At 38.3% G+C, this 25,863-nt stretch overlaps 1 protein-coding gene across 1 annotated transcript; it reads left to right on the top strand.

The window, feature by feature from the left end:
- Positions 1-19,720: 19,720 nt before the first annotated feature.
- NDUFA4 (NDUFA4 mitochondrial complex associated) lies at positions 19,721-23,161 on the top strand. Its single transcript, XM_082045252.1, has 4 exons — positions 19,721-19,909; positions 20,553-20,641; positions 20,976-21,036; positions 22,937-23,161. Exons 1-4 carry the CDS (start codon positions 19,868-19,870, stop codon positions 22,991-22,993), a joined length of 249 nt encoding a protein of 82 aa, XP_081901378.1. The 5' UTR covers positions 19,721-19,867; the 3' UTR covers positions 22,994-23,161.
- Positions 23,162-25,863: the final 2,702 nt, after the last annotated feature.

A 25,863-nucleotide genomic window follows, 5' to 3' on the forward strand; every position in this document is an offset into this window, starting at 1 on the left:
AGGAGTTAAAACAATAGCAAGTCAGTAGAGAATACAGTCAAACATAAATTACTGTAAAATATCATTCTTATTTTAATGAAAGTGTTGACTTTTCATGGAAAGAAATACAATAATACAACATTTCTTTACCTAGTGAATAAACTCAAAAGTATATTTTTAACTCATCCACCAACTGTGAATGAAGAAGTAATAGTATGAAATCCTGGATCTATTTTTGTTCCTGTCAGTGAGCAAACAGTTAAAGCCATGACCTACCTGTCTGAATCCAAACAGCAAACTCTTTTTTTGTCCATCAAAACATCACCATCTGTAGTAGGCAGACCGACCTCTTCAAATATCTTTCTAAAGAGGATTGTTCCAGCTTTCACTCTTTAACTGTGCCATTACAGCAAGCACCTCCCTCAGTGATCTCTGCTCCTTTGTCTAGTATTATATGGTGAAATAGAAAGAGAAAAAGACTAAATCAGATGTCCTTGCTGTTTTAAATTACAAAAGGAGGAAATTCATTATCAATAGTCTCTGAACAATAGGGCTTTGAAATAATAATCTGCAGACTGCTACAAGGTCTGCTGCAGTCAAATGCTGCCAAGGAGTGTTAAGATTGCAAAGGTTACGAATATTAGAATTAGGGCTACCTATTTCTTTAGTTCTGTGTGAATTGTCATGCTAAGTAAGGTGGGTCTTTTTTTAGGATTAAGTAGAGATGGGCCCTACTCCCACTTCTACTTTTTGCTACAGAATACAGTTGTTAAACCCAAGGATTAGGAAAGATAGATTTATGTATTTCTGTTGCAGTCTGGTCCCACGTAAGGTACCTGTGCTTATACAGATTCCCACAGGTGGCAGACTCCTGCCTTCCATACCCTCTCTTCCCATTCTGTGTCAAGTTCCAGTCCTGCAACCCCTTAATCAAACAGCTATTTTAACTTCAGAAAAAAATGTCATTTTGCAGATTTTTGTCAGCTCAAGCTTCACAGAGCTAAAACAGGGATCTTCACACCTTTACCCAGGCTCTATATACCTACGTCCTTTTCAGCCACTGAGACTACTCGCTGTCACTCATGTCCATATAAAGAACACCATCCTCACTCAGACCTTGCTGCAGATCCTACTGCTGAAGTTATGTCTGAAAGATTTCAATGCAAAACATTCCTCACATGCAGATTTCCTATCTGGCCATTCAGCTAAAATTCTTGTCTAGGCTCATCTCCCTCCTGTTTCACATCAATATTCCCTTCTCTGGTTTTCAAAAATGCAGTTCTGATGTTGCCATATCTATTGTAATGGTTTTCCTCAGCTTCTACAATGTTCCTTTTCCTTTTTTAACACTCCAGTGAATTCTCCTCTGCTGCATCAGTCATACATTTTTTTGGGTTTGATTTCAGTACACTTCACAGATTACTCTTTATTTCGCCTGCCATTTCTTTACAGCAGGTGGCATTTGCCTTACAAATTTGTTTAACACAATGTATTGGCCTCCTGTTCTCTGTTAAATTTTCAAACAAATTTGTGCGTGTGTGGTTTGTTCTTTATTTTTTTTACCCAAGGATACTTCACACCTAAAATGTGTTCCATGGATTAATAAATACCTGAAAAATCAGTTAATTTTTCCTCTCAAAATACCCCTCTACCACCATGCTCCCAAAAATGCTATAAGGTCCAACAGATACTGTCTCACAGGTTACTTCTGCTTCCCTGCTATAGCTTTCTGTTACTCATTCTGTGCTTGTATTTTTAATCCATTTGGGGCAGACTTAGGATTTCCATTTTTGTAGTGGTTTTCTGTCTATGATTTATTTCAGGGGTAGCAGAATTCTGAGTCATGATTAAAGCTCCTAAACATAAAAGCTATAGAAAAGAAGGAATATTAATAGTGTTTATCATGTGACTTTCAGATAGTGAGGTCATCGAGTAAGCCATATTCTTTTTGTTTGTAAAGTACATATAATTTGGGCCACTGTATAAAGAAATAAGAATAATTAATAATAACAGTAATGAAAGTATTAGACTACAGAGGTATTGTATTGGTTCAAATTAAGGGTTTTATCTAGCCTAAGTGGACAATCAGAGAAAAGTATATATGATACTATCTACTGATTTCCCAGCTTCCAATTATATTCAACTTTAGGAATGTCTTGATCCTGATGTGGTTTGTCCATTTAGTGGTCTGTAATGAGTCTTTCTTCTAAGAATTTTTCTTTTAAGAGCTTATACATTCTCCCTTGTAACCCTTGTAGAGTTATGTATTAACACAACATTATTTAGCACAGAATTTCACAGATCTACTACTGTACATATGAAAACAACCTTCTTTTGTTGGTTTTGAACTTGGCTTTTCTCATCTTCTGCAATACCTCCCAAGTCAGCTCTTTTCTGGGCTGAAGATGCCAGCTGACACAGTCACTTCTGATAGTGTGACTGAGATAGACTTCCATTTCTCCAATGACCCTTTGTTTTTTTCTTCCATGAATGTTTTCCAATCTTTATATGTCACCTTTCTGTAATGAGAGGACAGCACTGGAATGCAGGCAAATAGTGCATATATTCAGTTGAATAATAATGTTTTCTGTTTTTTCTCTATACCTTTCCTAGTAATTTTTAAGATTTCTTTTTTCTTGGGACATGCAGTGAGCATTGACTGCACTGAACTGACACTTGCATAAAGCTTTCAGAATCCCAAGGTCTTGTTGCTAAGTGGAAATAGTCAACTCAGAGTCCATCATTTTATGCATGAAGCTAGGATTGCTTTTCCTCAGAAGCATCCATTTCTTTACATTTATCTACACTATATTACATATATCTACACTTCCTTTGCATTTATCTATATTGATATTAATCTGCAATTTTATTTTTTGCCCAGTTGAATAAGAGGTTACATCATTAGTAGTTGAACTGTTTCATACTTGACTTCTTAAAGAGTTTTTGTGACAGTGGTGGTTTCCTAGTATATTATCAGAGCATTTTAATTTTTTTTTTTTATTATTATTTTATCGGTAGCTGCTTCCACAATAACTTCAAATTCAGACAGATTGTCTGCTGAGCCCATTTCCCTCCAAGAACAGCACTCTAGCTTGGGATTATCTTCATTTCTTCTCCACAGAAAATACTGAGGGAAAGAATTAATCTTCCTCAGTACACATTTCATACAAATCATTTGCTGGCTCAATGAATGCTGGCATGTTTTTTGCTGTGTTTGAAATATGATTTAGTACCAATTTTTATTATTTTCTCATGTTGATTCTCAAATTCTTTTTCCATTCTGCCTAATTGATCATATTTTTATATTTAATCTATTAGAGCTTATGATACTTTTTATTTTGTTTTAAATACTGTCGAGGTTTTGATTGCAGGGTGACAATAAAACTGTGGCAGATGTATTGTTAACCCCTTCTCCCCCCACTTTCTCCTTCAGCCCCTCCCCTCCCCCTTTCCCACTAAGGACAGGTGATTGGGAGGGAAAGAAGGACAGAGAGAAGAGAGTTGGAAAAATTAAAAATGTTTTACTAATGCTACTGATAAAATAGAGAAAAATAACAGAAAATATACAAAACCAATCTTGAAAATCCCAGCAACTGCAGGGCCAGCACCCGAAGTCCTGGACTAGACTCTGTAGCCAACCGGAACTGGATTCAGCCTGTCACTAGACCTCAGTTCGCAGGGACGACTAGCAAGGTCCTCTCCTAATGTCAGCCACAAGGAAAAAAGATGAGATCTTCATGATCTCTCACTTTTATATGAAGTACGACGTGAATGGAATGGAATACTTCAGCTGGTCTGTTTCTGGTCACCTGTTTCTCATTGCCACTCTCGCAAGATGTACATCCATCCTTATCAGTCCAGCAAACTTGCATACCATTGCTATGTCTACCAAAACATGCATCTAGCTTTCAGGAAAGTGCAGTTGGTAAGAAGGCTTTAGCTGACAGGCAAATTCACTAAAAGAGAAACTTGTTTTTAACAAAACCAGGACAAATACAATTTGAAGGATTCCTTCCTGTTTACAGTAGCCTTCTTGACTTCGTTGGAAAGTGATTTTGGCTTCCTTTGCCATTTCCACAGGTGACAAGCACTAACGTTGTGATTCCAGTGTAGTGTTCTCCAGTAGCTCACATGCCTATGAGAATTTAATTCCTTGGACTATGCCTTTCAGATACCTTGTTAAGAAGCTTCCTCATTTTCTGTATGTCCCTTTTGAAGTAGGGCACTAGAAGTGTGGATTTTTTGAGATTTGCTGCCTTTGTAGGAATGCTGAATAAGTACATGGTCACTGTTAGAGAAGAGCAATCAAGCAGTAAAGTTTTTATTAGATCCTGCTAGTTATTCAGTACAAAGTCAAGGTTTGTATTTCTGGATGTGGGCTCATGAACCATGAATTCCATGAAAGAGTCGTTCATGATGTCTTAACATTTTAATCTCTGCTTATATCTCAGTGACATGTTCATCCTGTCTGAAGGGAAGTAACAGAAGTCCCTCAGTACAACTACTATCTTCCTGATTTTTCTCAGAATATTGCAGTCTGTGTTGCCATCCTTTCTGGGTGGTTATTAGGAGAGACCCAATATTATTATCTCCATCCAATTCAGGCCTGCAATTTCAATCCATTTCAGTGAGGTGGTTAGTTTGTTGATTTTATTCTGATTTCTTGAATGTATACTACATCTTTCCCCTGAGCACAGTTTATTTTGTCATCTCATGTATATTTTCTGTTTTGATATTACAGTATGCCACTGATTGTCTTCTTCCCACCAAGTATCCAATGTCAGCCATGTCATTTTTTTTTTAAGTAAGGGAGGAAGTTCTTGTTCCTCCATCTTATTTCTTAAACTGCTAGCATTTGTCTATAAGCATCTGTACCTCTGTTTTGTTCCCATCTTGGGAACTCATTTAAATAACACTCGGTTTCCTGTTTCCTACCTGAGTATTTACATCCTTTGGCCAGTCCTACAGAACTTCCGAGCTTTTCTTTTCAGCAGCATCACCATTTCATAACCATGCATTCTTGTGCATTTGTGAGCTCTTTTAAAGTCTCCAGTTTAAATGCTCAGTTATGACATCATAGACTTTAACTGTCAAATTTAAAATCACATAGGGTCATTCTTTGTTAGGGACCTGCACCAATGGGCTCTTCACCTCCCTAGGGCAGTGTGGCTGTCAGTGCTCAAGACCAGCAGTGATGTGATGCAGCCCTGCAACCTTGGATAAGACTCTGGAGAAAGAGCAGTGTGAGAAAGAGCTAGGAGAGGCCTTGCTGGGGGGGCTCTGCAGCTCTGGAGCTGCATTTAGACTCAGGTCTTACCTGTGGTGCCTGCCAGAACAACGCTGTATTATTGCCCTGCCTGATCTTACCAGGATCTTGCCTGGTCCTGGCTTAAGCGTAGACTTACCTCATCATTTTCTACCTGGCTGGTTACCAACACCAGACCTGCTCTGCTCTTCTTCTTTGGGCCTTGGCACTGTGCCCTCCCTGCCTTGCTGCCAGCACCAGCTCCTCCACCCTCCCTTATGCAGCAGCTCCCTCTCGCAGCTCCCTGACACCTCGTTCAGATGAATTTCAGATAGAGTACTCCCTTTATTCTGAAATTGCATTCTTACACTATCCAATCAAGGTATTACAAATCTGTCTTTCCACGTCTTCCCATGCTCCCAAGGGGAGCAGGAAGCATTTCACAGAATACTACCATAGAAACCTTAGTATTAAGTTTCCTTCTTGTTTGCTTAAATGCTTTTACCTTTGTCAATAGCACTGGTGCACCACAATCAGTTACACCCACCAGGGCTCCTTAGGAGTCTATCCAGGCTCCCCAAGGGGGTTTGCCACCTGGTAGTTGCTGTGCAAGCCTGCAAGCCTCTTGGGGTCACAAACCCAGCCATCTATCAGTGCAACAGCAGATTCTTCCACCAGCGCAGCCTTTCTCTTCCTCGCTGTTGGAGAAAGAAAGGATGTGCAATACACGCAAAGAATGTCATTCCATTCTTTTTTAATAATCAAGCCTCATTCCCTCTTAACAAGGTATGAAAAATGTGAACATAAGCCAGTGATTCCCACTGATTTCAGTGGGCTCTGGCTCAGGCTTTTAATGACACTGACTGATACACTTTTTCCAGATGCAGCCTTTCACCCATCAAGCCATTCTGTTGTTCTGAAAAAATCTGGGATGTAAAGAACATCTGCCACAATGAACATAAAAAGCACAGACCTGCTGTTACTACTGGGAAGTATTCTAAGGGCTTGGATTAAAAAAAAAAAAAAAAAAAAAAAAGTTAATTAATTTTACAAGAATAATTACTTCGAATGTGAGTGTCAATGATCCTTCTCACATAAAGCTTTTCCAATAAAATCTTGTTTTGGTCTCACAGAGGACAAAAGATGCTTTATCTATACTGACAAAAATATTTGTGAATTGCTATAAAATAAATTCTACTGAAGGGGTTTCTACGGCTTACATTTAAATTCTATTTTGTTATTATCTGTAAACAAAAGAAGCGGAGCTGGCCTGCTTTGGATTTGTATGGAAAACTATAATGAAAAAAACAAAACAAAACAAACAAACAAGCAATAAAGAAAGGAAATAACTGCTTTTAATGTTCTCTGTTAAATGTAATTGTGACATTTAGGAATCAATTTTATTTTTCTAATATTCCTTATGTCACTGATTAGCACAATGTGTAGCAAAGACACGGAAGACATTTTATTATCACAGATTTTAAAGAAATTAATCTGTTTTTAATCTGGTTTTGCCAAATTATGCAGGTTTTTTCTTGAAAAATTGCATTTTAAGAATTTGATCAAATTTAAGATCCAGTTTATTGCCCAAGACATATCAAGACATATATACACAGTTTTCATTGCTTTTTAAAAAAGAAATCACTAAGACATGTCTCTGTTCAGGTACAATGCTGGCAGCATATGACAAAAATACCTTGTCTGGAAAGTGCAGTGAGAACTGATAGATCTGATCTAATCTCAGTCTATGGCTGGAGAGAAAACAGAGCACAGCAGAGGCCAGTCTCATGGCCCACGACCATCAATTGCTTGGCAAGAAGTGCAAGTTCCTGAAAACAGAAGTGGGATGGTGAACTCATTTTGCAAGTCAGGGAAAGAGATTTTACCTTCTTAAGTGATGGTAGAGCCCCCAGAAGAGTCCCTGTTAGAGCTGGACCTTCCGAAGTCTCTGTGTAATTGTGTTTTATATGCTACTGTGAAATAAAAATTTCAAGGTATAAATGTTTATGAAATTATAGTGCTAATTTAATATTTTACAGGTCAATCTCAATTTCAAGTATTGCCTGAGAACTGGGATGAAATCCTGCAGCTGCAAGAATGCTGAAAAAGCAACAGATTTTCTTCCATGCTGTCCTGTTGCTGAGCCAGACATTCCAAGTGATGACCTGTTCCATGGGAAAAAGAGAAACACTGACTTTTAAAATTATTTTTTTATTTCTACATTATTTGAAACCTGTCCTGGCAGTGCTCAGTTGTGGAGGGTTTAGTGGTAGTGAGTGGAGAGGGAATCTACTGTAATTGTGATGGTTCATAAACCGGAGATCCTCAAGAAACTTGAACACCTCCAGTCCCAAACATGGGCAAGACTTCTAGCTAGAAGATTCTACTCCATCTTCCATGGAGATATTTTGTATGCGAAATATCATCCTATATCGGTGAGCATTTTTATGCTTACACAGATTACGTATGCATATTACACTGTAACAATTATAGCGGGAAATAGCAGAAACCCTGTATTTAAATAATTTAACAGAAAATAGACTAATTTTAGGAAATAGTAGAGATTTGAGAAGCTCGTTTGTTACAGTCTCTGAAATTCAGCAGGTACAACGTTCTGATGTTGAAGATGTACCTTTCTTTGTCCTCTTGAATGTTTCATGATTTTTATCTTAATTGTAAAAGGACTGCTATCTTCTCCTCCTTCCTCATTCCCCTCCTCTTCCCATTCCCAGATGAGCAGAAGGGGAGAAATTAGAGACCCTGGATTAAACTCTGTCCCTTCAATGGTTCTACTGGAAAGGAAAAGTAAACACAAATAAACTAATGAGTCTCTTGGGATTTTTCTCATCATGTACAGAATGGGATAAATTACCAGATCACTTTAAATATTTGTCAAACTCAGGAAATGCTCTAAAAATTAAAATATACAATTTTTTTTCAAGTGCACTGACATGATCATAACCTTTGCTTTTAGTTTTGCTTAATGAGAATGTCCAACCACAATGACATCTCCCTAATCACAATGATGGCAGGGTGCAGTTGCATATGAAATCTGCCATCTTCCAGTCTCAATACCTGTACCAAATGTTGCAATTATTCAACCATACAGTGAGCTAGATTAGCTTTTTGATCTGACAGAAATCTACCCTACCAGGAAGCCCGGTGGCTCCAAGACCAAGTGCAAGCCAGGGGCAGGGTCACAGGGAGAGGAACACATGGGGAGAGGGGAAAGCAGACACAACTGCCTGGCCCACCAGCAGCCCACGTTAGACCAGGTGTGACACACACAGCTGGCGGTGGCTGCACGATCCAATAAGTCAGGCCTGTAGTAAGAGGGTACAATCCCATTGCCCCTCTCGCGTTTGCTTCTCCTGGATGCTTTTTTGCAATCACATCCTTTATACATAGCAACTAGCTGGAATTGATCCAGAGAGATTAAAACTCTTTGTTTTGTCTCTTCTGCACAGCCTTATGCAAACTGGTGCTGGCACAGGAGTAGCCAAGGGCAAAGGATGGATGAAACTGTCTCTCTGAGTAGCACTTTGGACTTTCTGTGAATTAAAATGACTGGGTAACCTTGGCCTTAGTGATTCACTACATCCTTTACTGTTCCATGTAATAAAACCATACCTGCCTGTGTTCTCACTACTATTTATTTGTATTCTGTGATTCAAGATGGCTCTCAAGAAGGAAAGATTTATGGAATCCACAGTACAGAGTCTTTTCTGTTGCCCTCAAATGACTTTTCTCTCTCTTCCAGATTCCGCGGTCATGAAACAGCATACCAGCAAGCTGATTTAAAAGAACTATGACCTTGAAAATCACACTTCTTCCCCTCCCAGATCAAATGGGAGAGCAGAGAGGGACAGATGGGGAACAAAAATTCCCACTGTCCTGATTTGTTTCTTTAGAAGATGCTGTGTGGATTATTTCTTTTAAAACTCATTGCACTGGAATTTTCTGATTTTAAATCACACGAATCTTTTCAGTTTGACCAAGTTTCAATCAAAGCTCATTTTACCCTACAAACAAATATACTGAATCCAAGTTTGATAAGGCAGATTGTTCTTTTGAAGACATTTATTTTACTCAGAAAAATAATTAATTCATCTCTAGACTGCCTCCTTACATGTTTTGTTTTTTTTTTTTTTTTAATTAGCAATGATTCTGCTATGGAGAGGTTGTGTAAAATTTATCTCTTATGAGACATATTTTTGTCATGGGTATTGCTTTTCAGAGCTCCAGCATTTTACATTATGCTTGCAAAAGATATCAATTTTAAAATCTGTTCGTTTCATCCACATCTGTTCTGCACTCCAAAGAGAAAAGACAAGAGTATTGGGTGCCTGAACACTTTAGTATTACTACATGTGTTTGTTAAGACAGCTCTTTCACACAAGTGTTAGTGTTCTGCTTATGTCTTCGTAAACAGGGATGGCAGCCTGAAGGAGCTGTTTCTTAAGGGCAAGTCCCAAGGAGGAAAAACAGATGGGCAAAGACAGCATCGATAGAGTAACAGCTCAAAGTGCACAAGCTTGTAAGTTAGTCAGGCAAAGAGGTTAGTGAAAGACAGGAATCAACTTTTTTGAACCAAGGATGTTCTGGAACAAGCAAGTAAACAAACAGAACATTCTGTTGTCTTTAATCTGATTTCTCGTGTGATGTAAGATGAAAACAGCATTTCACAGGAAAAAAAAATATGAAAGTACTTTATGAAACTCCTTTTTAATTAAATTTCCTAACTCCTATGTTCTGTCTGTTCTCAAAGAGTATTTTGATGGCTTAGAATATATAAGAAAAAAAAAAATCAAGATATGCTGTAGTCTTCCCCTTCATGTCATTTTCACTTCAGTCTAGACTCTGCTCTTCAAATAAAATAAGGAATTCCTGCTCATAAGTCTTATTACATATATATATATACTTCATACAATCACACAATGTGAATCTGACAGATATACTATATATATTCTTCAAAGGAGAAAGATGGGCTCAGTCACACATCAAAACATGTTATCATCCCTCTCCCATAAATAAAATAACACAATTCCCTATATTTAAGTGAAAATGTATTTAAAGAAAAGATAATATGGGAATATTACTTCTTTATACATAGTACATCACACAATTTTTAACAGACCAGAAGTTTTCAAGAAAACACAAGTCAAGAGTAGCCAAAACAGTTACTTTCATACACCTTTGATAAAGCTTTTTGATTTATTAAAGAGAGATCATGGGATACTTTGTATTCTTAGAAAAAGAACCCTGAGTTTGGTACTGATTTAGATAAATGCCTATATTGATACCAAGTGGAAATGAGAAGCTGCTCAAAGGACTCGGGGTGATTCAAGTTCCCACTTTTCTCAGGGGTAACAAAGAGTTCACAGTCATTCTGTGAAAAATATAGTTTCTCAAAATTTGTGGCAGATAAGTTAGAGTACAATGCAGCACTTGGATCTGCATACAGGATGAAACATGGTCTATCTCCTTTCTCCTAAGAAGAGTACAGTATATTTATTTAGTGGCTAATACCCAGAAAGGAGGCAAGCTGGGACTGGATTTCATATTCTCCTCCACTGGAAATTATCTGCATACAGTACTAATGATTCATGTGAATGTGGTAGTTTGAGATATTGTGATTGTAAAAGGGTGATTGCTTGGAGATCCACTACTTGCTTCCTTACCAGAACCTGACACTATGCCCTTCTGTGCAGATTTTGTTGATGTCTAAATTGCACTTCAGTTGGCTGTTGTGGGGGAGTGATTTAGGATTCTGGAGGGGGTTGAGCGCATCCGCCACAGTGGCAAAGCCAGGAAAAGGTTTAAACAACTGCCAAGATAGCGATAGTTTATCCTCAGTTATAAATGCCACTGTCTGCAAAATCAGGCTGCTTACAAAACTGATCAGCCCTCACAGTGTCTGACATCACAGCCCTCGCAGAAGGAACCCCAAGACTAACGTTTTTTCACAGAATGAACCATGGGAGAATATAAAGAAACAGATATTGTAGGTGTTCAGCACAAAGTGTCCACGTCTTACCAGGTTCATACCAGGATACTGCAGGTATCTTGGTTTTGCTCTGCAGGGTGATAAAAGCGTGAGGTTTATCCAGTAACATCTTCTGAAATGCAACTGAAATCCACCCGTGCACCAGCCTGTATCTCCAGTGATTTTGGCAGGGGCCAAGGATGACACCCTGAGTGATTTTTTCTAGCTCTACTTTAGGTTGCCCCTGCGAGCCACCTCTATCTTCCTACTGATTTCAGAAGGTAGACTTGCTTAAACTAATCCCCCAACTTTTGCAGTTCTCAAGGTTTGTGAAATGTATCGCCCTCGCCACCAGCACTGTCATTCACTGAGGTAAAAGCAAAACACATTCCACATTCATGCTTTTCAGATGGTGGTGTGTTACCCAACAGTGTCAGGATCTGCAATATAATTCAAAGACTCCTAAAGTAATCAATAATAGTTCTGTCACCTAGTATTAGCAACTGGATTGATGTGTCTCTTCTTGCTGCAATGCATAAAACATTGTGGATTTCTAAACCTCCTGCAAAACATTCTTTTGCAATTTCTATTCAGTAGACCTTTCTACTTTGCAAACATTAACCTTCCTCTTAAAACTACAGCAGAGAGGCAAATGATGTTCTCTCTGGAAACTACATGAATAACATTCTTACTTCCAAAATAGCAGTATCTGCCTCTTGTTCATAAATCGTAAGAATCCCTCTTTACCCTTTCCATAAAGAAACCAAAAGAATGACTCATGTTAGTGGAAGACAAATGAGATTTTCTCTAGCCTAGGTTTCTGGAAAATAGCTTGATCAGAATTATGTCTAATCCTGTCCTCTAAAGGCTCTATCACCGTCTTAAATGAGAACAAGTTTTGGCTTATTGAAACTGTTAGATTTGGAAGCCTTATTCTTTCCATAGATTGTTTCCATTAAAATATTGACATTCTCCATTAAAGAAAAAAAATCAGAAAACTAAATTAGAATACAAAATCTATTTATGTTTTTTTAACTGTGTAATCCTTTGTTGACACAGCTTGTGCAGATAATACCACAGCACTAAGACTATCCTTTGTAAACACATGCTGTTTTCGTGTTTCTTTGTTAATATTATATTGTTCTCTTTAATGTTTGGAATACACAGTGAACATGAGGCCTCATATATTATTCCCTACAGCTGTTGCACAGTCAATTGTACTTTTTTTTTTTTACATTTCAGAAGCTGCCTATATGCAGCTTGCTCTGTTCCCAGACTGTCTGCTTGAGTCACTCCTGTGACAGCTGCATCAGTCTCTGCTAAGGAGCAATATGTCCTGGAAAGTGCTGTCAATACCAATTTATTCTTTTCTGGTAAAAGAGAAAAACTTTATTCATAGGGCAAACTTCTATCATATTTTTTAGAAATAATTAGCCAAGAGCTGTTGAAATATAATAGGTTTTGGTAGCATGAGCCTGTCTGTCATGCCAGCCCTGGAAATCCATTACTGGTCTCAGTCAGTGTAGATTCCAGGAATAAAAAAAATGCAGCTGAGATTTCAGTAAACTTGGGTAAAACTATCAGCAAACAAAAGATTAATCAAAGGCTCAGTTAAATTTTGTACATCAGAGCAGAGAACATGTACGGATTTCTGTATCTTCACCAGCATACGTAAAAGAAACAGCATAGAATGCTCCTGGAAGCATATTTCAAGTGCGCTTCTCCCTTCTCCATAGCTGAAACTCAAAAGCATCCTTTAACCACCTGTCTCAAGACGAAAGATCAAAAGCCTTAAGACAATTAGAGGCATCAGAAACAGGAGGACTTTTGTCTCTCACAAGTTGTTATATTTGAAGCAACACCTAGTTATAAACAGTTCCAGGTACCAGTCCTGTTTATATCTTTAGTGAAATTTTGACTTTCTATTGAGCCATTAAATTTATATTTTATTTATAGAGTCCAGATAGTTTTTCAAATTAAACACAAGAGCCTCTTACAGGGAAATAGCATCTATGGATGCAATCACAGGAAAGATATTACCTGCAAAAGGGTGCTGAATCAGCATAGTTTTCAGGGGAATCGTTCCAATAACTTCTTGTGGTCCTTCTGGTCAAGTTCAAGCCTTTCAGGTGGGTGCAAGCTTTGTGGGGCCTGTACTTCTGCATCCTAACATTTGGCAAATTATATAATTTAAAACAAAATATATTTTGAACACAAAGACCAGCTGTTTCATTTACTCTCTTGAACCTATAGAGTAAGCAGGGACCACAACTGAGTTTCTTTTACGTATTTGATTCTCAGCTCTTCTCCCTTTGCCATGTCATTCTCTTTCTTGCTTTCTGTTCCTAATAGTTATGGAATGATATTACATTTAAAAAAAAATGCATTTTATAAATGCTGGTATTTAAAACCTGAATATTTTCATGTATTCTGGAATGTCTTATTACTCTTACACATCTCTATTTCTGTTTTTCTGCCATAACTACTGAAGTCTTTCAGCTGAAATGTTTTATTTTCAGCAGGCTAAGAACTCTTGCTGGTGACAGATGTGATAGCCTGTTTGCTCCTGCAGGATCTGTTACCTGAGGTGCTTCCCACTGTCAGCCCATGCTGCTCCAAAATCTCTAAAGAAATTGAATTGAGCCAGATTTCAGACTGTTAACTGACAGGTAAAAATAGTCAATATTCCATTATGAACAACCCCTGTAGCCACCTGGTTCTCCACGAAATATACACCTTAGTAGGTCTTCTATGGAAGGAATGAATAAGAGCATTTTTATGCTAAGAAATAGAATCATAGAACGGTTTGGTTTGGAAGGGACTTTCAAAGGTCATCTAGTCCAACCCCCCTGCCATGAACAGGGACATCTTCACCCAGATCAGGTTGCTCAGAGTCTCATCCAGCCTGGATTTGAATGTTTCCAATGTCCTGCCCAGTTCTTCTTTTTGTACTCTGTATGGACAAACAAAGAACTTGCCTCTAGATTTTTTATGCAGTTTCACTAATAACCATTTATGACAGCTGAGGAACTAGGATTTTATAAAAATTGTGTTCAAGGACAACATTTTAAATTCTTGTAAATATATCCACATTTTGCCAGAAGATGCTGAAATTCAGGAAAGAAAGATTAAGGAAATCCTTGCTTCATTTTATTACTGGTAATCTCACTTTTGCTAAATTGCACATATTCACTCTCTTTGTATAAAGAGTGTATTTATTTTCATTTAAAATAAAAGCCTTTATTTTGAAGCAAGTTCTTAAAAGTAAGGATTTACTTGCTTTAAAGTAATTATAACTACTACAGCAGTTTATATAGCTCTACACTTAATAAAAATGTAATGCAACAGGAGTTCTGTACATTAGGGCTAATATCTTTAGGTTTACAAATTGCACTGTAAAAATACAGGACACAATTTGTAATATAAACGAATAATCATAAGTTATGTCCATAAATCCAAGTCAACTAAAAAAAAGTTTTTCTGTCTTAATATGAATAGAGTATTACCCTTGACTTGCCGAGCAGATTACAAACTCTAGGAAACTATTCTTCCCTTAGTAATAGAATATACAAATACAGTCACCAAGTTTTTTTCTTTTCCAGATCTCTAGCACCCCTACTTAAGAGAAATTTTGCTTATACGGTTGCTATGCAGTTACGCTACTTAACATGTCGTTATATAAACTGGTTTAAACTGAAATTGGGCATTTTTAAAAATAAAATAATAATCTATTTATAATGCTAAGATTATTGTGCATTTTTAGTTAGATGTATGGAGACAAGCTTTCTCAAACTGTACTTTTGATGGACAAAGTGAGAGATGTAGAATATTTCTGTACCATATTCTGTACCATTTCAATACCAACTGTTACTCATTTCTTCTGTTATTGCCTTTGTGTTTTGTTAGTATCCAAGATTTCCAGAAGCTGTTCTCCTTTCATAATAGTTCTCTTAAATGCTACACATATTTTTGTTGCAGTTTAAAAAAAAAAATCTGCTCTATATCTGTAATTTTTTCTTTCAAATTTTTTTGTTTGCAAACATAACATTTGACTTAACCAACTGCAACACACTGAAATGCTTAGACTTTTTTTTTTTTTTTCAGATCTGTTATAATATTGATGATGTTTACACTCACAGGAAGATTTTATCACAAGGTGCTATGTTACTGCCCCTACACATCCACCTCAGTCCCCCAAGATCCCTTACTGCCCTTAGACCAGGGATGCAAGAATAGAATATGCTGCCACTCCATTTTACAGTGTTAAAACCAAACAAAAGTCAGATTTTCAGAAAGATGTAAACAGACTCCTCCAAATGGGTTTGGCTGAGTGTGCGTACATACACCCTGTTCTGCTCTTGCTCCCCACTAACAGCAGAGAAAGGAATAGAAGGACTTAAAACAGAGGAACCTGACACACAAATGGGAAAAAGAACACACAAAAAAATCACAAACAAAAACCAAACACCAAACAATGACAACAAAACAAAAAAAACAGACCAAAAAAAAAAAAAAACCAACAAACCACAAACCCAAACAACAAACCACACACATGAAAAATCATCACAAAGGTCCCTGTGTATTTGTTGCATGTAATTCAGGGTTTACATTTAAATTTTTACTTTTAAAATAAATTTTTGCTCTCCTAGAATTCCTTTTGTCTGCTAAGAACTACTTTTAAAAGTCTATGCCTTTTAACTGAAACTGTATGTCCTAAAGGAAATCCTCTGTTTATACATAGTTCTGATTAATAGAGAAATGTCCTTGATGAAATATGACAATTCACTATGAGTTTAGTTTCTTGGTCTATGACCAACTGGAACATCTCAAGAATCTAGTAGTCTTTCCTATTTTCCTCCAATTAAAATATGTAACTTCAAAGTGACTATGTCTCTGTTGATTTTTTAAAAAACAACTGATTCTGTCAACCTTAGGAGTGCGATTCTTCAAATAACCTCTGATTTTATTATGTCTTCATATTCCTGTTCTTCTGGAGATGAGACATGATTTTATCTGTGGCTAAAATCAATTGCTTCTAATATTAAAAAAACAACAACAACAGAAGCGCACCATAACTGTTAAACAGAGTAGAAATATGTGGCTTTGTGATTAATAATAACAGGGAAGGTTTAGGGAAGGAAGGCTTTAGAAACAGGAAGGTCACCAAATATGAAACAAAGCATTTGGAATAAAAGAAAGTTTCTGAAACCAAAAGCCCAAATAAGCCTAAGGATAGAAACAGGATATTACAGCAATCAAAGAAGGACAAGTGAGAGACAGAAGGCATGAGGTGAGGCTGTACAGGAGAACAAAAGAAAAGAGGAAAAAAAATGATAAAGCACCAGAATAACCTGAGGACTTGATTTTCAGCAGTGCTTAGCACTACTGCAAATCTAGCCCCTTAGTTCTTAATGGACCAGTTTATCACAAAACCTTGCCAAAATAACTGAAGGATTTATGGATTCACTTATTTAAAAAGCAGAAACCTGCACAAAAATAACTTTATCAGAATAAACTAAGTGACCAGTCTAACTAAAGCATCATAAATTGTCAGGTGTGAACACAAAGACACCAAATTTTAAGAGGAAATAAATGTGTTTACTTTCAGCTTGAGTAGCTAAGCGACAGGTAGAATAGTGATAAAATTCTCTACCTTTATCTGGTGTTCACCCTTTTTAAGGGAATGGATGGATTCTGGATGAGTAATAGAAAATTGTTAGTCTTGAAGTATGGCCAACATACTGAAAGCATTACTACAAATTAACATATACAATTGAAATAACTACAGTGTAGTTCAAGCACACACACATGGCAGCCAAGTAGGTATTTCTAGGACACACAGATCCACCATCAAAACACCGTGAGGTGGCTTGAGTTTACTCAGAATTTCACCAAGCCAAGCAACTGAGAGATTGCATTTTTAGTACTAGGTGCACTTTAAGAACATTAACTCACAATTTCTAAAATTATAACAAAAAAAAAAAATCTGTTTTCTGTTTGTTTTCACTCTTTTTTTGTCTGTGAAATTCATTAACATACACAAAAGTCCAAGTAACATAAATAATAAGACATGTATATGAACAATGAACCAGCTGAGCCATACAGGCAATAAAAGCTGATGTTAAATTTATGAAAAAAAATTTATAAAAATTTATGAAAGCTTATAAGATGCTTGAAAAGTTTTGCAAATCAGGTCCTATGCCTCTGTTTAAATTCATAAAAGTCCAAGAAACCAACAAAAGTATAAATCATTGAAAATGAATACATACTGAAAAGCATAAAAAATCCATAATGTATTTCTTAAAAATAGGTGCCCATGATTTGCCTAGTAGAAACAATGTGTCCTGACAGTCTTCCCTTAGTAATGTAGAAATAGGCTACTCAGAGTCTGTGAATTTCAGCCACTTATATCTGCTGTGCAGAAGAAAGCAGAGTGTTCCAATCTGAGGTGAATTTTGCTGAACAGCCACACCTGGTTACCTTTTATCCATCCACCCTGTGGCCTCCCCCTGGTCATCCTGCAGCTGCTGCAGCAACTGGTGTTTCCTGTGATCCAAATATATGGTAAAAGTTCAACTGCTCTACTAGAGGGTGAGCAGTGTAACCTTCCAAGTTACTCTTGGAGGTTTCAGGTGTTTCTCTCTTATAAAGGAAATAGCAATGATACTATTATTTTCTATACTTTTAACTGCATGGACAAATTGCTCTCTTCATTTGGAAAAAAATGGAAAAATGCTGTCCCTATGACACAATGTATAATGAAACAATTAACAGGATCTTGGAATACACCCAACTATGCTCCTGTTTGTCAACTCTGAAGCAAATGAGGGAGATGAGAAGACAGCCTATGGAACTAGAACGTGAAATAAAAGACGTCAGTTTGCTTAAAACATATATTCTCTGCCATTTAATTATATTTTACTTCAAAAATTTACTTTGATATGTATCCACACAAAATATAAGCATTCATGTAAAGTTACTCTGCTCGTAACCTAGGAACAGGGTTCTTTTTGTCTTAGGTTCGCAGCGTGCTGATATTCCCTCTACCTAAAGTTGAGTTTCTTAATGACTGAGTGCAAATAAAATTACCTTTCGCATCGCTTTTTTGTATAAGAAGTCATACATCAAAGTGGCTGGTGATCCTACCCAAAAAGAGGCACTAGGTTCCCAATTCTGTATAAAGTAAGATATAAGGCAATGGAGACTGCACTAGGAAAGGACTTAGCATTATACATTAAGGAGCTCCACTGCTCATTTATAATTACCTAACAGAGAAAATAATGAAATCCAACCCAACCTTGGCAAAAATATGTAACATTTCACACCCTGGGCCAAAAATAATTTTTCATTGTGAATCATGTGTATGTTACACGTAAAAATCACAGAATCACAGAATGTTAGGGATTAGAAGGGACCTCAAAAGATCACCTAGTCCAGTCCCCCTGCCAGAGCAGGAACACCCAGATGAGGTTACACAGGAACGCGTCCAGGTGGGATTTGAATGTCTCCAGAGTAGGAGACTCCACAATCCCCCTGGGCAGCCTGTTCCAATGTTCTGATACCCTTAGTGAGAAGAAGTTTCTTCTCAAATTTAAGTGGAACCTCTTGTGTACCAGTTTGAACCCATTACCCCTTGTCCTACCGTTGGTTGTCACTGAGAAGAGCCTGGCTCCATCCTCATGACACTCACCCTTTATATATTTGTAAACATTAATAAGGTCACCCCTCAGTCTCCTCTTCTCCAAACTAAAGAGACCCAGCTCCCTCGGCCTTTCCTCATAAGGTAGATGCTCCACTCTCTTCATCATCTTTGTGGCTCTGCGCTGGACTCTCTCCAGCAGTTCCCTGTCCTTCTGGAACTGAGGGGCCCAGAACTGGACACAATATTCCAGGTTTCTCTCAACGCTGTGTATACACCTAACTTGCGCTACCTTTATTCTAGCAGCACAATTAGCTTGGCAGTTTCATTGTGAGTTTCACTCGTTATTTTTTCAAGAAAACGAAACCCTAACTCCTCGAACCTTTAACCCGGGTAACGTAAGGTTCCCCTCGCAGAAAACAAGATGAACGCGGGAGTCCGTCTGTGCACCCGCACGCCGCCCCACACATCCAGGGCAGCCCCGGTACGTGGCAGGTGCTCACCGGGGGGGCCTGCGGCGGCTCCTGGCCCCGTCTGCGCGGGAGCAGCTGCGAGGCGCTGACAAGAAACCCCCGGCAGCGGCTCCCCAGGCCCCGCCGTCCCCGCTGCCCCGAGCGCAGGCGCTGCCCGCTCCGCTCCAGCACCAGGCGGGGCGGGGCGGGGCCAAGCGGCGTTGGCGCCTGCCAGGCGCGCCCCTGCGGAGCGGGCTCGGGGTGCCCGGGCAGGTGCCTGCTCCCCGAGCGTCGCTCACGGCCCGGCCGGCTGGGGGCCGCGCTAACTCTGGAGCTACGAGGGCTGGGGCGCTCGGCGCTGTCGGCACGGGACGCCGGCCAACGGCGAGGCGCGGCGGAGAGCGAACAGGCAAACGCCGGAGCTGCTACATCCGGGCTGCGGCGTTGGGCACCTGCCGCGCCGGGGGCCTCGGGTGACATTGGGCCTCGGCGGCTGCAGGACGGGACCGGAGCCTGGGGGAACCTGAGACCTTTGCCTGAGACCTTCGCCTGCGCCCGCTGCCGCCATGTTCCGCCTCATCGTCACCCACGCCAAGAAGCACCCCAGCGTGAGTACCCACCGGCGCGGGGGCTGCGGAGCCTGGGCCCGGCGGGCCCCCGCCCTGCGCCCTCCGTTGATGGCCGTTGGTGCCCCCCGCCCCGCCGGCCGCCCCCGCCTCGCTCTTCCGTGTCCTTTCCTTCTCGGGTGGGCCGGGCTGGCGGCCTGCGAGCAGGTCAGGGCACATCGTTGAGGCACGGCCAGATCCGCTTTTCCTTTAGGATGTGCGGACCTTTTGTGCTGCAGCAGCGAGGCTGGAAGCGGCTCTTCCCATCGTCGTGCTCATCTCCTTCCCTACACCTCCCACCCCCATTTTCCTGCTTTATCATGGGGATACAGATAGTAGGGGCTGTTCTGGGCATTAGAGTGACTGATGTTTGTTTCTCAGAAACATGCTGGTGTGGGACGTTGGGTTGTTCTGCTCTGACAGTATTTTTTTTTCATGTCTGCATCTTCATAGCCACTAGTTCATCTCTGACCCCAGGGATGTCAGCACAGGGAGCTGATGTCAGGGTTTTAGAGGGCCATGCGTCATGGCTCAAAGTGTGTGAGCTTGTTATTTGGTTTGTTGTTACTGTAGTTAGGAATGCGATGTAATAATACTATTTTGTTATGTTGTGGTATATCATTTAATTTCATTGTTTTTGTTCTAGTTGATCCCTCTGTTTTTGATCATTGGATCTGGAGGTGTTGGCGCAGGCCTGTATCTCTTGCGTTTGGCAACAGTTAACCCTGATGTCTGGTATGTATAGAATAATTTACAGCACACAGTTGTCTTGCTACATATATTGAAGTAAATCTTACTGCCTTGGTTTTTATGCTTCTGGAGACCTTAATGTCTTGTTGCAATATCACTATCACTAAGTGCGTGGAGATTTCCTTGACTGGGACATTGTTTGTTTACTGTTTGATACTTACAGAGTGCTGACAAATGACTGTGCCTCTTTCTGTGGAAACTTGCCTGAATGGGTGACTCTCCATGGCCTAATAACCACAGCACGCATATACATTTTATTTATTTTGGAGGTAGTTTGATTCTCTTAATACCTTCTTACGTCTTGCATTTCTCTCAACAGCTGGGACAAGAAAAATAATCCAGAACCTTGGAACAAACTGTCTCCCACTGACCAGTACAAGGTAAAATAAAAATTACAAATGTTTAGGAATCATAGTGTCAAAGGTATTGCCTGTTGCTTTAGAATGTTTAGGATATTGGAAAGTAGCTGAATGAGTGGTGTATTTTCTCTGCCATTCTCTCTTAACTCAGAGTAGAGAGAGCTGAGTTTGGTATTTCAGGCTTTCCTGGTTGATAATGAGGTGAAAGGAATCTATACAGAAGCAGTCATATGTATTGCACTGTAGGAAAAAGAGGAATTATGTGTGAGAGAAGGAATATATGAGCTCATAATACTTGGAAATAAACTACAGGGAGAAGGACATAAATGTATAAGTTCTCCACTAAAGCTTTCTAACCTCTGAACTATTGGACTTAGGACAAGCAAAGCAGGAAAATGTTAGTGTTTAACATAAACACTAATTCAGTTTTACTGGTGGTTGTTTGAAAGCAAAACAATTGTCTGTAAGTAACTGGAAGCAATTGAAATACTCTTTAAGTAGTATTCAAGTTATTTCATTGAACTAATGAGGAAGCATGCAAAAATGTGTAAAACATTTGGTAATTTACAAAAATATCAAGTTTTATTAAAACAGTATTTCAGTAGATTCCAGTTAAGAATATTTTAAGATTATCCTCAAACTACTAAAAAAGCAAACCCGCTGTGTTTTTCAAAACTAGTGTCTGTTTAGTACCATGTCTTACTATTCTAATAATTGAAATAAGCAAAAAAACCACACTCCAAAAATAAAATATGTTGTAGTTCCCTTAAAGGTCCAGGAAGAACATAATACTTTGTTTTCATTGCTGCTTCTGGAATGTTGCCCTTTCTTAAATATCTAAAAGAGGAAAATTCAACACACCGTGCAGCACAAATTCTTTAAAAGAGTGCATGCCTTGTGTAGCATTCCCCTTCTGTCTTAGCATGCAATCACAACCTCAGGCTTTACCATATTTGGGTGTGTGTATCACTGGGACTGTTTTTCCAGATCTGCACTGTGGGAAATGGAAAGGCAGATACTCTACTCTGTTTAGTAAAAAGCTCTTCTATAAAAAAATCTTAGCTTTTGACAAATTTTTTTTTTTTTTTTTTTTTTTTTGTATACTGCTTTGTCATGTCAATTTCCTCAGTCTTCCCAAAGAAAAAAGTCAAAGACCTGTGATCATTACTGTAGGAGTTGCAATTTGTTGTAATTGGAATGTGCTGTAGGCTGTTTTCTTTTCTCTGAGAAAGTTAAAAAAATGGGCATAACTAAACGTAATCAAGCTAATAGATAAATATTTGCTTTATGTCAAGTCAGGCTGGGATACCAAAATATGCTTTTAGTCTAAGTTCATTGTTCTCAGGGACTATTTAGGCTGTTTTGAATTGCTTGTAATACGATCCAACTTTATTAATGTAAACTGAGAGTGCGAAAGGATCTATTCTTACGCACCTTCCTCTTTGTCATACCTTGCACTTATAGACACAGCTACTTAAACCGAACTTAGCTTTTGCAGCACTGTTCTGAATGTTCCTTTGTGACACTCTTCACATACACCATGCTTTTGTGCCACTTGGTAAGCTAGGTGTTGCCCTCTGTGTACAGGAGCACATGGATTTGGGGCAAAAAGGATAAATTCAGCAGTACTGTAAGAGCTTCGTGTGAATGGACTCCTAATTCTATGGATCAAAGAAGAAACACTGTGGGTTTTCTTTGGTTGTAGACATGAGCACTGCCTCATTTTAAATGCAGAGGTTCTAATAGTTTATGCAGAATGAAGATAACATAAAGTTGTTGCTCTTCAGACTCTATTTATTATTGTCTAGTGTACAGACTCAAACTATGATTTCAGTTTCCTGAGTTTAAATAATGTGTGTGTTTTAGTAAACACCATGGAAAATGGACAGTCAAGATTCTTACTCGTTTTTTTCTCCCCTAGTTCTACTCGGTTAACGTAGACTACAGTAAACTGAAAAAGGACCGTCCTGACTTCTAAACAACACGCTCATCTCTGTAAGCTGTACAGAAAGGTCTTCCGGAAGCCGTCCGCACAGTTGTCACACATAAGCATCCAGGAAATAATCAAACTTGCCTCATGCTGCACTTGGTCACGTTCTGAGTTCTGAGCGTTCTGAAGAGGCTTAATAAATGCCTGAAACTTGAAGTGTCTACTCTTTAATTTTGCGAAATGAGAATATCCTTCTCTAACGGTTTGTTGTATGATAAGTCAAATAGTAAGCGAAAGCCAATTCGTGTTTCCTCAACAAGAAATAAAAGTTGTCTTGATGGGCTTTATACTCAGCCTCTTGACTCTAGAGAAATAATTGCATGTTCATGCAATATATCAAACTACAAGAACTTGAAAGCACGCATTTACGTTTTTATGTTTGTGGTTGGTTTTTTTAATTGCACATGAATATTTCTGTTTGGCTACTTTAAGAAATTTTGGTAACAGACAAGTCAATGCTAGCAAATCATCATCCAACAAGGAAGCAACAGATGTTTCCATATGTTGCTGGAGGGAAGGAAAAAAAAGGACCAAGCTCTCTGCAAAAGGTTTCTGTATTTTTTTTTTTAGTCATAAACAGTTAGTAAACAAGAAGAAAATCTTAAGTATTTAAAAAATAAAATTTAAATTTAAAAAATAAAAAATTCTAGGGACATATTTAAGTTTTCCTGTGGATCACACTTTTAAGGAAGGGAAACACACAGCATAACAGGGTACAGGATTCAAAAAATAAGTAGATTTTCATGTAAAAGGAAAAATATCTTTCACCAAGGGCAAATTCTCATACTTCAGTACTTGGCTGAGTCTTGCTATGGGAATACAAAACCAAAATATTTTTCCAAGTCTGTAACTTACGGTGGGTTCTTTGTTCTTTTTTGTGAACATCTGGTATTTCCCTGGATAAGGCATATAATTCTGGACTATCTGACTGAGCACAGCTGTTCCCATCCTTATACATTTCACTTCACTTAAAGTGGACTCTCAGAATGTACAGAACCAGAGCTGCTGTTACAAATAATAAATATAGATTCAAATAACCTGAGTGGCAAGAACTTTTACTAGAGAAGAAAAACTATGCTGTAGTAATTGACTTCAAAAAAATATTTGCAAGGACTTCACATTTTATACGGAATAATCTTAGAGGTCAATTGGGTTTGGTAGCAGTTCAGATTATCTTCATTACATACCAAAATGGTGGATTTATTTGCAGTTTTCACTTGTGTGTTTGAGAGGCTCTTAAAGAGCCTGAAGAAGAAAACGAATGTTATGAGAGAGATGTTTACAGTGGTGAGCAAAGTCTATAAGCATCCTTAGGGACTCTGGTTGCTATCGGAATCCAAATATTTTTAGGAAGTAGAACATTCTATTGCAACACTTTTCGTTCTTCAGTTTAAAAAGTATGTTGTGTAAAAAGCAGAAGTGTTCCAATAACTTACTGGTTGGTAGTACTTTTGGATTTTACTGATGTTACTGTGGTCTCTAAACGCAGATCACTTTTTCTGGACGTAACGACCAATACCTAGGAAGTAAACCTGATTCTTAGCAAGGTGAGACAAGGGTATTCCCTTTGGTCACAGCTGAAGAGGGTATAGACGCATGTTTTTCTTAATAAGGGCACTTAAGATAAAGTAAATAGTCTGCCCCTGACATATTTTAAAATATATTTAACAAGTACTTAAGCTATTTGAATCTTTAAATATGGATTGACTAGAAAACAAAAAAGAAAGGCGTTCAGTGCTACTTTACCTGTAGCAGCATACTTGCTACTAAAAATAGAGAAAGTTGAAAGTCTTTTAAGTTGAGATGGTAACATTTTGTTCCAGAGACCATTATCCTGAACGGACACTTGCTTCTTTTTCTTTTTGGGGGTATGCTTCTGTGCTGTTTTAAATGGTAACAGACAATAAGTTACCGTTTCTTCATTAACCTTTGATGTTCAAAATACTCAGTAATTGAAAACTATTACATTATTTCCAAAAAGAAACTGAGTCAAATGAAGAATGCTGTGTATTTTCTGTGGAGTACCTCTTCAACCAATAACACATTCTCTTCATACAAGCATAATATGCTATTTTTTGGCTCTGTACAGTGTGATGTTTTTCTTATGGTTGAACCCTCACATCTAGAGAGACTTAAAGCCACACTACCTACTCTAAGTCTGTCTTAAATTATTCAGTGGGCAGAAATTAAGCACTTGCTTAAATCTTCAGCTTTGGGACATAAAAGCATTAAAATTTACCAATTTCATTGGTAGTATTACAATGTGTGTTCCTCAAATGCCTGAGAGAAAAGTTCCATAATTTTTGATATTTTATAACTTATTGGTTGATAGATCTGTCCTAGTAATTCAGTTCTGTGATCTGTTACTATTTCCTCAGTGGTCTGTGGTTTTTCATGTGTCCTTTTGTGTGTGTGTGTATGTGTGGTTTTGTTGTTGTTGGGTTTGTTTCTTTGTAAACATACAAATGCATTTAGTCCCTGGTTCCTTTTTTTTTTTTTTTGTTATTTCATATATTGTTTTTATTCTTAAAATTCCAGTCCTGCAAGACGTAAAATTCCTGCTTACCTTTTTCTACTGTGAATTTTCCTCAGGGGACAGAGGAACCATTTATTCCATGTAAAACCAAAGCACATGCTTGGCCCTAGTTTATAACTGGTTAGTAGTGGTATATCAGTACCCAGTACATTTCTTAGCATTTTTGTAGTGTTCTGTTTCTGAAAGAGAACCATTTCCAGCTTGGCAGTTAAATATGTATTAAAATATTCAACAATCTTCTTTCAATCTTCTTCTTTAAAGCTGTTTATTTAAAGCCATCTTCTACCTTTTTCTTCTTCATGAAGGCAAAAGATGGTATTCT

Source organism: Streptopelia decaocto, assembly GCF_964273445.1.
Source record: "Streptopelia decaocto genome assembly, chromosome: 2".
Lineage (NCBI taxonomy): Eukaryota > Metazoa > Chordata > Aves > Columbiformes > Columbidae > Streptopelia > Streptopelia decaocto.